Genomic DNA, 17,293 nt, shown 5'->3' on the forward strand with positions numbered 1-17,293 from the left:
TTCGTCAGCCAACTTTGTTTTGTTGAAGCACAGTGAAATAAGAACAATACATGCAAGTAAACGTTCTCTATTGATTAAAAAAAAAAAAAAAAAAAACACTGTTTAATAAAATGCATTGACTTCGGGCCAATATGCTCCCACTGCTGCCACCACCTCCCGCTAAGAGACTGCCCAGCAACTCAGAGGTGATTAAAAAAAAAAAAAAAAAGTTTCATTATCAGGGCTGCACGATTCTTGCTAAAATGTGAATCACGATTTTTCTCTGCAGACTTTAGATCATGATTCTCTTGCACAATTCTTACTTTTTCAGCAAAAATATTTATTGCACTCTTCGATGCTCGAGTACAAAATGCGTCTGAAATGCTTGCCATCTAGACAGGACTTTAAACAGACGACGTAACACAAGAAGAGCTTGACTTAAACACACAACTAAAGTCCCTTTTAACAAAAAAATATGTAAATTTTCTGTGTTATAATAGGCAAAGTCTCTTTTCCTCATTTCTTATTTTAGAGCTCTTAATCATATCGTGCATCTGGCGGTTGGGCTTTTGTGATTTTATCGTGATGTTTTAGGTGGTTAGTTCAAGATTTATTCGTCACATGCATGAATGTACGGGTACAGCAGCACTGAAATGTAATTGCAACAACTCCGGCACTGTGCAAGTAAAAATAGATAGAATAAAATAGTTTAAAAAATAATAAAAATAAAAAATAAATAAATACATAAATAAAATAAAATAAAATAAAATAAAATAAAGATAAAATAGAAAAAATATATAACATTCCTATATACAATCTACAACCTATGTACAATATACAACAATATACAATAAGTACAAATAAGTAGAAGGTTATGAGAGATTTGTAGGGTTATCGTGCGGTGCTGCGACGATGACAAACCATTGCTTGCAAATTCTGACTCCTTGTGCATCATCATCAGGTTTATATACCTCAGTGTTGCTCTTTTTTTTTCTCTTTCACTTGAAAACTATTTGGCTACAACCGTTTGGCTTCTGACTGCCTGCGTCTGGCTTTTTCTACGTGCCGTGCTCGGTTACAATGGAAACAGGGACTTAAATTAAAACCCCACCTCTTTGGCTTTCAATACAGGCTGAGCTAGACAACTTGAATTGTTCTATCATGCTGACACTCTTTCATTTATCTTAATTTATAGTTTGCATTTGTTTTTGTTCGTTTTTGCCATGTTTTGTTGAGCCTGTGCGGCACTCTGGTCAACTGAGGTCGTTTTAAATGTGCGATATAAACAAAGCTGACATTGACATTGACTTTAATGAGGGAGAGAAATGAGAGAGCACTGATTGAGTTGTGAATTAATAGCTTGTTTGCCTTTACATTGTGTGTGTGTGTGTGTGTGTGTGTGTGTGTGTGTGTGTTGAAGGCTGAGGGAGTGAGTGAACAATGGTCATATACAATGATGGTGATTATTACCCACAGCGCACTTCAGTTTTCCATTTCTAATGCGATGACAAACAACATGCAAGTGTAAGTGCACAAACTAACATAACTAAGAGCTGAGAGAGAGTGAACTCATGAACCTGAAGCAGCTCATAAAATGCAGTGTTTGTGTTGTTTAAAGGCACATTTCCCACAAACTCAATGTGAAGTGACTCGATGTTGCTCCTTCACCCATCGGTATTTTCCTCCTCTCACCTTCTGCCACTGGGAGAAACTCTGAAAACTTTATCTCTGTTTGCTCTTGAAGAACAGTGCCCCCTTCCTGTTTTGTGCCCTAAAGCAATAAATCGGATTTCTCTTCAAATCTGATCTGGTGCCTCTCGAGGTAAAATGCGGTGTAGGTTCTTCACAATGATCTCAGTCATTCACAGGAATTATACAGGGTGATCCAAAAAAACGGGAACTTTTTAACAATCCAATAAAACCAACAGTGATGGAAGAAAAATATTTTATTCATAGTAATTGAAACCTTAAAACATGCCATTTAAGAAACAATGATGGAATATTCATTTTTTAAAAAATTGTGCTGCCACTTGCTCATGTCTGCCAATATGCACTTCAAAGATTCACGTTTTTTTGGGTCACCCTGTACTAGTGTCTCAGAATAAATGTGGTAAAGGATTAATTGAAATTAAAATGCTGAAAATAGCACAATTTGAAATTTGAAATTTATTTATTTGGATAAACCCCTTGAGATGCATCATCTCGTTTTCAAGGGGGTCCAGACATATAAACAAACATGGACTCAACAATATACAGAATACACAGAAACAAAACCAATAAACAGAAAACAAAACAATACAATGACAAATAATAACAAAAAAAAAAAACAGAAACAAAAGACAAAAGACAAGCCACAGTTAACATCATGATGACATTAGGACAATACAACCATAACATGGCCACAGTGGCCAATACTGAAACACCGAACAACAGCAATTAAATTCACCAAATCATAGGGATCAAGGAGCTTCAATGAAAGCAAGAGCAGGCCACCTTAAAGTGAGAAGACAAAGAACTCTTAAATATAACAAATGAAGAAATAGATCTGATATTGGAAGGTAAGTTATTACCGCGACGTGCTTGCATGCATCCTGATAATCCCACATGCCGATTTTTTCGATAAGGACGGTCAAATGCCACTGAATGTGTGGTTTAACAGAAGAAGAGAGAACAAGAGGGAAAGAGAGAGAGAGAGAAAGAGAGAGATGTCCTTCACTGGCCAGCAGAGCCAGACGGCTGTTTGAGGCGCTTAATGGTGAGCTCGGACCTGCTGATGAGATTGTATCACGGCCCGCCACCAAAGGTCACCGCGGGTTAATAGCGTCCCTTGAGATGTTTCATAACCTGTCCCCTCAAGCCACACACACACACACACACACACACACACACATCCACCTGCATGCTTTCAGTAGCACACACACACACACACACACACACACGCTAACAAGGCTCGTGTGTGCCAGAAATGTGCCAGTGACGGTTCATTTCACACACACACACACACACACACACACACTCGCCACCTCGCCTGCTTCAAACCCTCCCACCACTCTACCTACGTTTAAACCAAGAACGCCAAAATCTCTGCAAGAGGAAGAACAGAATAAAAGGAATAATAGAATAAAAGAAGGGAGGACAAGTTGGAAGCAAATTGTTTTTTTTTTTTGTTTTTTTTTAGTCTTTACTTTTTGAGATTACTCATCTAATGGTTTGTTAATGAGTGTGCGGCCTCTCTGTTTTCATCAGACTGCCGAATTTAAGGACCGACCAATTAAGCCCACATCTGTTGTCTCCGCCGCTGATTCATTGTTCACTTTGTGGGCTTTCGGATTTCACAGACTCATTTAGAGCCTTACATCAAATCATTTAACACTGTTTGCCTGTATAAAGTGTTTTCTGGTGAGGTCTTTGTCCTGAAATAAGTAGATTTTAATTGCAGTGTGCCAAGTGACTGATCATCCCTCAGGTTTTTTTTTTTTTTTTCAACAACAAAACACACTTTTAAAACAGCAGCTTGTACAAAACAAAACATTGCTAGCAGAACTTGATGAAGATAAATAACAAGTATAATAAATTAAAGAACTGCCGGGTTTATTATGCAGCTGTAAAATGGACTACTTTTTTTTTTTTTTTTTTTTTGGCTGTATTTTCACGCTCAAAGACTTTCCTTTTTATCCAGTTGTTCAAATGAATAATAATTTAATAGTTAAGATCCCTTATACATGCTTATATTATAAACCAGTCACTGTGACAAGGAATCATCTCACATCTCACTCTTTTAACTCTTTGTTTTCACTGTCTGCACAAAATGAGACCCAGACACAGAATTATATCTACTGCCACTGTGCAAATAGAGGACTAGAGGGAAGCGCTGGGTGGCAGGAATATTCCCTTTCATGGTTTATTTATGACAGCAGGCAGGCTTCATCCCAAGGCGTCAAACGTTCAACACCAGCCGACTTTTAAGGATCACTCACTCAGCGATTTTCAGATCATAAAAATAGACCACGCATTGAAAAGTATATATTTATATCTCCTTGAATATGTCGTAAATAATCTACATCTCGCATGAGGCAAGGATTCGGAGTTGAGTGTACGCACGCATCGATGACAACTGACAGTTTCACCTTCAAATGAGCCGATTTGTCTGCAATAATCTGGTCGCTCTGTGCGTGTAAATCCAGCCAATGTTACGTTGCGGTCTTGGATGTATAAAGTCAGGTCTGAGCTGTGCAGGTGTTAATCCAGTCTCTCTTTCTCTCTGTGTTGTCTGCAGGGCGTAGGGACCGACCCCCACACCGCCTTGGCTCTTCCCCCCGACTCCAAACTGGACAAAGACAAAGCGGAGGGGCCCTCGTTCCTGCCGTCCGACCCTGAGGAGATGAGCATCAGGATAGGTAGAGCTGGACCTCTTTCAGGCAAGCCTCCCTTCATATACCCACACCAGCCGATGCTAATGCCCCAACCTCACGAAAACAAAACAAAGGAAAACATTCATAGATTCATTGAGATCCGTTGCGGGTCCTCCTCGTCACCCAGATGATCCGTAAAGTACTCACATTTTTACCCAGAATGGAAAATGTTCTTAAAAGTGTCAAAACAGCACTATACTTTTACCTTAGGACTTGTTTAATTTCCAAATTGAACTGAAACGAATTTTGATGTGTACACCAGTTCGGGGAGTTACTGTGCTGCTGAATAAATTATCTTGTTTAATATTAATTTGGTTTCCTTCAAATATCCTTCCTGCAGACCTCCCCCAGTTTACCTTCCATCCATTTTGGTTTTTAGGGCACTTTTGGGCCCAGTAACTTTGAACATTTATGGGTACTTTGGAGTACCTTATGGTGCATTTGGGTGATAAGTTGATAAGTATGACCCGCTGTAGCCGTTAATGAAGTCACACTTATTTCTGCATTCTTGCTGAAGTACAGCGGCTCCATCAAGAAGTGTAAAATCAAGTTTTCACTGTTGGAAATTACAAAGAAGAGTCTGGCCCAGCTGAATATTATTCCCGACAGCACTGTCTGCAGCAGAGATGCAAAAATAAAAGAACTACTGCAATGGCTACCGCTGTAAAGTTCAACGCTGAACTTCTTTGATGGCTTATATTAGCTCATCTCCTTACTTTCTCCTGTGTTTCTAACTATTTCACTTGCTGTCTGCATCTCTGTCGTGTTAATTTGAAATAGTCTGGGCTTTCTCTTAAGAAATCATCTTTCCTTCCTCTCCTTGAATTTGTGGACGCTTTTCTCCATTTCACATGCATAAACAATCACATTTACACACACACATAACAAAGTTCACATAAATGGGCATACACTCGTCAAAGCTGTTTTACAGACTTATTTTCCCCATTTACTTTAGTTCCTAGTTTTACCTCCTTTTTGGTGTTATAATAGGCAAAAAAGACTCAATAATCTGTGACACAGTAAAGATAAGTGGCTCATGGAAATGTCTCATCTCATAACAAATGAAATAAAGACAGATGACCACATGACAAGCAAAGATAAGCAAACTGGATAAGAGCCGTCCAAAAGGCACCAGAGGGTAACAGGGTGAAACCGGCTGCACAAAGCTGAAAGAAATTGAAAGTAACAGAAGTAAAATGAACCAAAATTTTTTTTAAAAAAGAGGTTATGGAGGAGTGTGAAGGCGGTAATGAGAGGCAGTGTGTGTTTGTGTGTGTGTGAAGGCAGCAGCGTGATAACAGGCTCGGGGTCAGCAGATGTCAAATGGACAGCCAGTGGGACTCTGAATTAACAAGATGGTGCCAACCACCAGGTGTCCTCCTCCATGAGTGTGTGTTTCCTCTTCCTCCTGCCTGTTTTTTTTTTTGTTTTTTTTTTCTGTGTGTCAGCACCACTCAGGGTCTGAAATAAACACTCACCCTTCACCAAACTTGGTTGTAAAGTTTGTCTCTTGTGGATGAATCAACAAGAATCACCCGTCACCCTGGCTGGAACCTTTTTGGAGACAATAACATGTAATTCCCTCAGTTTTATACACGTTTTATGCAGTCTTTGCATATCCTCAGACTTTGTCATAGAGGCTGTGCATTTTAAAGGAAAACAGAAAATAAGATTTAAATATGAAAAACAAACATGATAATTGTGCATATTAAAAATCTTTTGTCTTTCCCTTATGTCTTAATCATCTTGCGACCCCCAGTAATGTTCTTGTGAGCCCCCTGGTGATATAGTTCTGCACTTTATGCTAATTATTTTGGTGAAAATTACTACTTGCACATAGGCATCGTTGCGTTTGCAGTATCACATTATTGCCATGGTGACGTCTCATCAAAAGCATGCATGTGTTTGATACCAGCTTCATTAAAGTGGCTCATATTTTGTCATTTGTAATGTGGCTGGTTTTCTAATATTACTATGATGGTGTTGTGTCGTATATTGTTGCCTTATTGATACTTGATGGAAATTCCCTCCATGATGCAGCCTAATTGGGCGCACAAGTATCTTAAATTGCACACCCATTGCTCTGTAATTCAGGTGTGGGTTTATTCTGTCTTATAAATTAAATCAAGTTTATTGGATGTTGGTAGGCGAACCAAAAAATTAAATTCAGACACCAGCATGCACCCATTAATCAGAATTTTTCCTTGTGAGTCAGTTTTTTTTATGCTGAGAGAGGGTCTTTATAAGGATAAAAAAGAGGACAGAACGTTCCTGGAAAAAAAAAAAAAAGAAATAAAAAAAGTCTGTCCTTAGCGATGTTCATAGAGGCTAATTTCCAGGAGCATGCAGTCGACGTTGGTGATTACTCGACACTGGACCGGTCTGCATTCAACCTTGTTAATTATCTGAGCCAAAGAAGTGGAAAGGTTCAATCTTTTTTCAATTCATGAGTGTGTGTGTGTGTGTGTGTGTGTGTGTGTGTGTGTGTGTGTGTATTAGTCATTCATCTGACGCATTCCTCTTCAGTTGAGCTCTTAGTTACTCTTCTTCTTATTCTAATAGTGTAATTCCACATTTCTGGCTTCCATGATATTATCCCAATGCATAGTTAATATTTGAAAATAATACCAAGGCAACAAACAACATGAAACAGCATTTGTTCATACTTATATAGATGTTGTTGTGTAGGGGGGAGATATTGTGGCGGGCACAGAAAGCAAACATCAAAACCTCTCGCTGTCAAGCTGCTACAGCACAAATTTACCTAATGACGCTTTAAAAGGACTCGTTAACCCAAAACCATTAATTTATTGTTTTGTTGTGTTTTTTAACTGAAGACCCACCACCAGCTCGTTCATTGTCCATGAGTGTTCCTCACTCATTTGCCACAATTATTTTATTTTTTTCTTTAGCTAACCATTCATTTTAGCCGGGCAAGTCATTAAGAACATTTCTTATTTACAATGGCGGCCTGGCAAAAAGACAAAGCCTCTTGATTAGGGGCTAAAAAAAAAGCTCAAAAAGGCTGGTGCTCAAACCAGGTGAAAAAAAAAAAAACCATAAAATCATGCCAAGACTGGATTAATGCAGACCAATTCATTCATTAATAAGCAGTATCTTTGTCAGCAGGTGCCATGAAATTAGCAAGACTCAAATTGTTAGTCTCAGCTGATGTTCACAGGTTCCTGAAAATGTATTTGCTTTTCGTGAGCGCTTGGAAATGCTGGGACGCCGGCTTTGCTTCCTCATCCACTGAAGAAGATGATGATGCCTTTCCTGCAGCTCCGAGCTTTACAAAGTGGATGCACCTCGCAGATGAGCCTACGTAGCTTAGTTACAGATTCGCTGGGTCCCCGTTTCTGCCCTGAAGGCATCTGAGGCAAGTTGGCCAACATAGGAAGCGGAGAAAGAATATATACATAATTGAGGTTGTATGAGATCATTCTTGTTCCCAAGACTTTGCCCCTTCTGGGAATGCAGTGTGCTGTGAGTCACTGCAAGCATGACTGTGTGTGTGTGTTTGTATGTGTGGCACCCATCAGGCTCATGCAGAGACATTTGAATGTAAGCAGTCATACTTCTTTGTGTCTGTGTAGCCGGGTTCCTCGTGGAGCGTTATGCATCCAAAAGAGAAGGTTTTTTTTATCCAGGAGAGGCTGACCAGCACCAGCCGTGACCTGAAAGCCTGTTTTTCTGTTTTGGGACCTTGAAGCTCCACTTTGAGGCACCGGTGAATATTACAATAGCATGACAGTCATTCTTGTTAACCAGAAGTACATGTACTTTTATCAGTGAGTGGTGGCGACACACCGGAGAAGAACACCAGAGGAAAAATTACGTCCCCATTTTGTTCACATACCTGGACATTGGGCTGACATCTTACACACAATATACACAGAATAAGACGTGCAAATGTCTTTTGATGTAGGAAATGTACTCAGCATGTTTATTAGGCTTCAATGACACACACAATGAGTGTTACTGATTTTTTTTTCCATAGAAACGAAACCAAGCGTGTTTATTTGGACCTTTTTAGGTGCTTCATCGAACTGATTTAGAAAATGAGTGTCCTTTTACTTTAAAGGGATCTTTTTTCAAGCTCAGACAGCGTTTCATGCATCAGACCTTCAGCAGCCAAAGTGAGAGGGACAAATAAGATGATAAGTGTTTTTAGTCCACACGGCTGAGTAGGCCAGGCAGCAGCCATGGGTTCTCCCTGTTTTATCACTCCTGCATGTCATCTGCATCGGCCCAGTCAAGACCAATAAAATATAGGCAAACAGAACAGGAACAATTTGACTGACTTTATCTGATCAACACTCCAACATTTAATTCTTAAATAGATTACATATATAAAATCACAACTGAAACTTTTAGATAGATAGATATTTATTGTCATTGCATGTAAAAACACAATGAAATTTCGTTTGCAGCACCAAAAAATCAGCATAAAAAGGGCATAAATAAAGCACAGATATATAAATAAATAAATAATGCTCAGGTGAATTGCACTTGTCCATCTGGCTGTATTGCCCTTGTGCTGTTGATCAAATGAGTGTGTGTGTGTGTGTGTGTTTTATGAGAATGGTGTGTGTTTATGTTTGAGAAGAGAGTCCACAGCTCTTTTTGAGTCGGTTGGTTGTATTTGTACTTTGTTTTGCTGAAAGCTGGGCAAAACAAAGCACTAGATCAGAACACAAGATCAGAACAAAAATATGAAATGCAAATTATTTAAGGAAAACACACAAGGGGAAAAGCAGACAGAGCAAAGAGAACAGAACAGTGTGTGTTTGAAAGCAGGAAAAGACACTTTTGTCATATAACAAAAAATAAGAATATCCAAATTTCCAGATGATATCCAGTCTCATATTGCGATCTTGGTGTGATATCACTGTATTTGGCACACTTACCTTCACAATGCCACAGTGCTACCCTTTGCAACAGTCTCCAATGCCCTGCTCAAGGGCACCTCCAGGGTCATTTTCGAGTCATTTTCACTGCTCAGATTCTCAGATTGTCTCCGCTGCCTCTCCGGCCTTGAAGGAGCCTCCCAGCCCTCAATCTGCTCGTGCCGCAGTCGCTGATTCACATTCCTCAGCGAACAAAAGTAGATGTAGATTAAAAATGTAGATCGAAGCGGACGTGCTTGGATCGCGGCCCATCAACATCACTGTCAGCGTCCGAAGCCGTCTGTGCTGTGACAGCGGCCACAGAGGAGCGGCTGATTGTAGCCTCAGGGTTACCGCTGTCATTATTGGTTTAAACCCGAAGGCCAAGTTCTCAATGCTCAATACTTCCTGTAGCGAAGCGGAGAGCTGTGAGTGTAAAAAAACTCTTCTGAAAAATAGCTCAGAGCGCTGTAAATAATCTGAATTGGCTTATTGAAATATCCCCGAGGCTTTAACGTGAAGGAAACTCACTTGTAATGATGTGAGTGACGGCTTGTTACCCCGACGCAGAAAAGAGGAACAAGGTAATGGTGAAGACATGAATGGGTGCTCCCCTGACACAACACACACACATACACACACACACACACACACACACACACACACACACACACACACAAATATGCACACGCTTACACACACACACAAGCTCACTGCACGCCACTTTTGCATCGTGCATTGGAACGCAGCTTTCCTCGACCTTTTTCTCCTCTTTTTTTCTCAAACCTCGCCTTGCTGGTCTTGCTTTAATTGGCTTTATCTTTATTATAATTTGCTTTTTATGCCCTTACACGAATCGAAATGATCGGTGGCTGGTCTCGCTCTTCCTGTCGTCCTCTGCTTGGTCTCGATGAGGGGTGGTGTGTGTGTGTGGGGGGTTTCCTCTTTAATTCGAAGGCTTCTTTGAAGAATTGGACAGAAAACTCAGCCATCACAGAAGACAAACGGATCGACAGTCCCATTGGGTTCCTTAGATATGTGTGGTATATGAATGTGGATGGTGTGTATTGCCATTGTTGCCTTATTCTGATCTTCTAATCCCTTAAAGCTCCAACCAGATTGTTTTTTTTTCACTGTTGATACACGTCTGCCTGAAAATGCTAATTGATTTTCTGTTTTTGAGAAAAAGTAAGATTTGTGTAGACGATGGAAATATCATTTCATTATCAACCAGACCAGAAGAGCGCAGTGTCTGAATGCAGAATTCGATTTGTTAAGTCTGAAGTTGCTCTGCTATCAACAAACGCTGCATTAACATGAGATCAGAGCTCGAAATTAACATCTGCCAAAGGAGAAATGCAGGTAAAAGTTGATTTTTTTACCAATAAATAAACTGGAGTTACTAGCCAGGTGGCCGGTAAACTAATTTTCAAATCATAATTAAAGGGCAGGTGTGATTTGATGATATTAACGAACCGAATTTATGAATTTAATTTCAGCATATGTATTTTTTTTTTCTTGGTCGAAATGAATCATGTTCTTCCTTGTCAGAGCCGATATTTCTGATGTTATAAAACTGAGCGAGGCTTGCTGGGAAAATGATCCAGCTCATTTTGTACTGAACTGTTGAAGAGAGACATTGAAGCGAATCCTTGGACTCAGCCTGTCCCGAGCTCTGAAGAAAAAATGTCCCGGTTAAATTTATTCCAGTAGCACCTTGAAACACTCCTGCCTAAAACTGACCTCTGCACTGGAGCAGAGATATAGCACTTAGCCTTTACCCTTACCTGCAATGATGATAATGAGTCTTAAACTTAATTCAATTTGTCTTTACAAGGTCTTGAAAGGCATTAAATTTAACACTCTTAATACCTTTAGACACCTTGGTTTGGCGACAGATGATGCGTTCACCTCCCCTCCTTCAGGTTCGGTGTCCTCAGAGACATGTCGCCCTTCCTGGCTTCAACAAAAAAACTGTATTCACAAGAGCAAAATTAGACATTTGTCATGATCAGTCAGCGCGTGGAGTCGTCTGTCTGCACGAGCCGACTCACCAGTCGCTGTTTCTGCGGAGCTTAAGGATTTCAAACATGTTTAATTGATGAGTACTTTGTCTGTAACTGTGATTCAGCTGTTTGAGCTGCTGAGGAACTCCTTTGCGAGCACAAATGTGCATATGTACCTACACCTACGCATGCTGACGCACACACACACACACACACACACGCACACATACACACTTGAGACATTTCCAGTCCCCCCTCATACTTTATGCATGACTTGCCCTAAATAATTCAGTCAGTATTAGGAGAAATCAAAGTCTTCCTTATGGCGTTTTATTTATTTATGTCCTCAGATTGAATTTTGGAACATATAAAATGACGAATAGGATTAGATCTGAATATATCAGGACACGCTGTGCAGAAAATGCCGCGCAAAATATGAACCTTTGTGGCTCTACTTAATTTTTATTTATTTATCTTTTATTATGATTATTTACATGCCCCAGGGCAAAAGCCTCAGCCCGGCTACATGAAGCATCCTCTGTAATGAGGGGCTTGTGATCAGTGTTGGTCAGAGGGCAGTCATAATGTTTATCACTAAACCTGTGCACTTGCATTTCTGGTAATATCCTTACAACATAGAGCAGATACTGAATCCCACCTGTATATATACCAGTGATGTTTGTTGTTTACCGTATTTTAATATGAAAAGTCTGATGAATTTTGATAGATAACACTGAGCCAGCTGGGACATTTATCTCACTTAAAAGCCATTTTTCTGTGTCCCACTCTGACCCGCCGCTACCTTTTTTTTTTTTGCCTTTGTAGCACACAGTTGTGGTTTAATGTTGGCTTTTTTAACTTCATAGCCTAATTCCCAGTAAACTTACCTCTGCAGAGAAGGTGAAACCTTTCGCAGGGGGTTATGTGATCGTCCCTGTCTGCCCGTCCATCCATCAGAAGGATAACTCAAACAGGACCGGACACATTTGCATGTAACTTGGTTGGACGATTTGTCATGGGTGGAGAACTTCACCGTTTCCAAACACATCCACATACGATCATGACGCCTGGTGAGGACATTGGTCATGGGACCAGTCGAGTTTGCTAATGGTCCAGCAAAGCCTTTTCATGCCTTTCTGCCATGGCAGTGGATGGGGCTTTGGCACAAACAGGGTCACTGTGTCCAAAGGCCTCCATCCAATCTGATGAAACCCAGCCAGGAGGTTCAGGAGGGTCAAGCTGGGACTCACAGACTTTCCCGGTTGATTGGCCCAAAATGGACTTGGCTTAGCACAAACAGGACTGTAACTTCCTCCTTGGTGGGGGTCTGTGATCTATTGACCTTCCTGACTTCCTTTTTTTGAGAAAACCCTCTTGATGATCATCTCGCTGAACCTCAGACACCTTTTGTTCCATATCCGTGTTATTTTTTGAAAACTCAGAAATCAGGTGTTGGCCTGGGTTTTTTTTTCCCAGCAGAAGTTGCCAGAAATCATCTTGTGACGTCTTGCTTGAGAAAGTTTTTTGGTGTTGTAACCCTATATATAAATTTAGTTCTACTTTTAAAGTCTCAAGAAAGAACTGTCTACTGTCTTAATGCACAATAAATGAAAGGGGGCTTTTATAACAACTAACGCTGTACATTTTCATAGCACTGTGTCTAGACAAGCTTTCAAAGGCACTTGGACATTGTTTAATTCTCCGGCATGCCCTCTTACTTGAATATTTCCATCTCTAGTATCTCCTCTGCCTACTGCGTTTGTGCATTTCTCATGTGGGCTGCTGGTACATACAGCCTTTCAGTCGGTCTTTAATCTTCACAGTCAGTCTTCACGGTCAGTGTTTTTTTTTTTTTTTTTTTTTTTTTTTTTTTGCATGGTTTTGTTTGCTGTCCAGTGTTTTTGGAGGCTCATCTCAGAGCAGAGAAAAATCAATTCCGGAGGTTTTTCCAGGAGAGCTTCAGCAGCGGCTTTTCTGGAACGTTGCTTGATTTTGAGAGTTGTTTTCCACACAAGGACAGTGTGGGAATTTGAGGAAGTCAGGGAACATCAGGGAATTACAATTTCACAAACGTTTTGCAGTGGGTGGCGGATTTTAGCTAGTTTTTTTCCAAAACAAAACCCAACTCTAAACCAGACTGTTTACCCCTACAGGACCTCTCTGAACTTGCAAAAAAAAAAAAAAAACAGGAAGGAGTGCAGTTCTTGGGGCATGGGAGCACTCAGACTGTTGTGGCAAATCATTTGGAGGTGAAGGATTTTTACATCAGGGCCACAGTAGCAACTTAAGTTACAGACTTTAACCGCTGGGATCTGGCTAATACAGCCATCATCTTGCTCGAGGACAGTGGTTACTCAGGGAGAACTGACCGATCACTTTCCCCTTAGCAAGAGATTCAAACAAACAACCTCGCAGCCACGAGTCTGGCTCCCTGACCTCCGGGATGCTGCTCTATTTTCTGCCGAGAGGCTTCATCTGAGTTCACTGTCGCTAAATGAAGTGACACTCATGCTTGTCTCATCTGTTGTTCAGCCTCAAAGGATTAAAGGTTGAAGGTCTGGCTGAGGGAGGAAGAGATGGAGGGAGGGATGTTGGGAGTAGAGACTTTCTTGAGACAGTTCAATTAAAATACGAAAAGCTGCTCCAGTCTCCCCCGTCTCTGTTGACCCCAGTATAAAATGGGTGTTGTTTCCGAGCTCAAACTGTCAAAACTTTAGCTGTGACAAACTCAACGGCAACAGCTCTTTCCAGAAACAGTGACATGGAAACCTGACCTAATCGACAGCCTTCAAAGAGTTTTGTTGGGAACTATTCTCTTGATGAAGAATCCCGGTAAATGCCAAGTGTCTTCTTCACAAAAGCACATTTTTGTTCTGTCTGGCCCCCGTTGCATCGGGGTGAAAGGGGACCGTCTGGAAACGTCACCAAATCGCACAGAAACTACTCGGATGGATCGAGTGCACTAGCACCATGGAAATATATACATTTTTGTGAATTGGGAAATGTTCCCTTAGTGACTCATCTCTTCATTTTCTCTCTCTCCCTCCCTCTCTCACTCTCTGCCTCCTGTGGTCTCTGGCTGTCACACACAAATTCAAGAGATCTCAGTGCCGAACTTTTCCCACACTCCTCCTTCTCAGCGTGTGTCAGTCTTGGGAAGTTTCTTCTGAGGACGGAAACTGTGGCGGATAATTAGTCGAGAAATTCTCCCCGTGTCTTTTGACTTCCCCGGCTCAGCATGTTCCTTGGCACTCACCGAATCAGCAGGTTGTCAAACAAAAAAAAACGCCCGAGTCCAAAACTTTTTTTTTTTTTTTTTTTTTTTTTTGTCTGAGAGGCTAACTGATCATATCTTTTTTGTATTTCTTATTTTATTTTATTTTATTTTATTTTACTTTACTTTTTAAAAATAATTATATCCACACAAATCAAATGGTTTTCCAAACACATCTCTGAAAAAAAAAAAAAATCTGTTTCAGGTGGTAATTGGTGTCTTTCATTTGCAGCAGTGATTGATCTGACTGCCTTTCTGATGCGAACTCATCAAGCGCAGGCGAGTTTTTATAAACATGCTGTCACAGCCACAAGTCCATTTTCCATTTGTGTTTGTAACTTAGAGTGGCTTTAAATCAAAACAGATGTCTTATTTCCTGCTGGAACAAAGACATACCGAATAACATGGTACTTGTAATTTGTTCACCTTGGACATATATTCATCTTTTATTCGTGTTTATTTATCTATTCATTCTCTCATCTGGTATTTGATTAATGTCAGCTTTCTTTAGTTGTTTTTGTACATCACTGGGGTTTGTGGGTGCTCCTGCTTCTTTTAAAGCAGGTAGAGATTCTGATATGTTGTGTCGCTTCTCGTCGATCTTCCTGCTGTCAGTCAGTCGCACGTGGGTTAGCGCGCTGCTCGCTGCACTGCTGTTTAGTTGCAGCTCACTTCAGTGGCCATAAAAAAGTATTTGATCGGAATTGAAACCATGAAGCCAAACTATGAGACACTCAGAGGCTCGCAGAAGAATTTTCTCATGTTCGCTGAGCAGATTCCTAAAAGCAAGAAGCCGCGTGTCAGAGAGGAGTTTGTGCTTCCAGCTGCATGAGAGTCCTGCAGCGAGGTGATTACAGGTAACTAGAACTAAACTAAAAACTAAAACTAGGTGTGAAAAAAATACATTTTAGTTAACTGAAATAAAAATAAAAAGTAGACTTCAGGAAAAAAAAAACAAAAAAAAAACTAACTGAAATGATATTGTGGTCTTACAAAACAAACTCATAGAGTCCACACAACAGCCATGAGGGGGCGCTGTCAGCTGCCTTCACAAAGTGTTGTGTTTGTATTGTAACACCCCCCAGGCCCCCATATTATAATGGAATACTGAAATTAAACCAGAACGAAACATTTTGAAACATTAAAAACTAAACTGATACTAGCAAACCTGCTCTGGAAACAAACTACAGTTAAACTGAGCAGAAAACAAAAATGTAAAATGGTAATAAAATAAAATAATAATAATAAAAAAAAAAAAGAAAAATACAAAACAACAACAGCGATTATTAAATGACAACAGATGTGGTGTTACCTCAAGTTTACAGTTCAGCCGCTTGACACTGAGCACCAGTCAAAAAATTAGCATAATAATCTGAAATATCTGGTTATTTAAAACCACTAGTTTTTACTCACATGCAAACATTGTGTTTTCTGTTGCTACTTCACAATAAAAGCTTCCTACTGGTTCACCCAGGAAAGCTTTTAATATGAAACAGCAACCTTTGCATCTAGTAGGCGTGGGCCAGTATGTGATTTTGGTGGTAAGTGCTATTGCACATGTGTGTGTCCCTTAGAACATGCACACACACGCGCACATGTAAATACGTATGTCATGAATGAATGAATAATAAACTCTGTTACTCAAACATATAGGTTTTTTGTGATTTGGAAGGTCGTTTATTCCTCAGGAAAAAGTTAGCATTGAGCCCTGCAGAGGTCGGCCCACACATCACATTAATTTACAAGGCAAGCTCTTATTATAGTAAATTATAAGAAAAGGCCAAATTGTGATGCAAAACAACAGCTCTGTGGTAAACACTTTGAAGAAAAAACTATAATGCATTCTGTAACAACGTTGTGATTGCTTATTTTATGATTTTTTTTTTTTCTATTGTTATGGTCATGAGGGGTCCTTGGAAAAATTGCATTGGAGAGCCCTGGTGATGGTAATTCATGGTTGCTGCTTGAGTTTTTTTTTTTTTTTTTTTTTACAGCGTCCTCATGGCATCTCACATGGTTATGGATGTGATAATTACAGGCTGGATAGCGTTCACCTTGAATGTAGAAAAGCAAGGAGGAGGTTATTTATGGGGCAAAAACACTTGCAAAGACTTGAAGTGAAGGCTGAGGTGAATCACTTGAAGGAAAAGTCATTTTATTGTGATGCACTTTGGATTTCTTGGCCCTCTTTGCTGCTGTTTGGTGTAATTTTTTTTCCCCCACAGATGAATGGAAAATGTGACGCTGAGATATTTTTTAGTACAGCTACAATGAAATTAACAGGGGAAAATGTTCCAGCAGATGAAGGGTGTTTTTTTTTTTTTTTTTTATGACAACTGCAAAATTGGCGTTTAGGTGAAAATTACAGTATGCACATAATTATTTTAGCCCATAAACGGAGAAAAAGAAACAGTCAAAGGAGAATAAAAGTTTTCTCCAGATAGTTTGGGGGTGTACACACAAACATGGCCCCCATGGTTGGGAATGGGTGTACTGTACAACTCTGCGGACACACACACACACACACACACACACACACACACACTGATGCAAACACACACACTCTGCCGTAGTCCAGCAGCCATCCTGACATGCTCAGTGGCATTCGAGGAGGCTTCTGATGGGCGGACAGCTTTCAGGTCAGCGCACATAAACGAAAAACGGGCTGACAGGCGGGCAGAGCGACAGGAAGCCAGCCGGACGACAGGCGGGCAGACAGACAGACAGGCGGGC

The 17,293-nt window shown here is 40.3% G+C and overlaps 1 protein-coding gene across 2 annotated transcripts in view; it reads left to right on the forward strand.

Moving 5' to 3' along the window:
- slc39a11 (solute carrier family 39, member 11) overlaps positions 1–17,293 on the forward strand; it is a 152,483-nt gene that overhangs the window by 84,291 nt on the left and 50,899 nt on the right. Inside the window, exon 5 of one of the 2 annotated variants that reach the window (XM_030077541.1) lies at positions 4,256–4,397. In XM_030077541.1, coding sequence (XP_029933401.1) covers positions 4,256–4,397 — 142 coding nt within the window. The remainder of the gene's footprint in view (positions 1–4,255; positions 4,398–17,293) is intronic. The other variant, XM_030077542.1, reaches the window with a different exon arrangement.

Source organism: Myripristis murdjan, chromosome 19 (assembly GCF_902150065.1).
Source record: "Myripristis murdjan chromosome 19, fMyrMur1.1, whole genome shotgun sequence".
NCBI classification, from domain to species: Eukaryota; Metazoa; Chordata; class Actinopteri; order Holocentriformes; family Holocentridae; genus Myripristis; species Myripristis murdjan.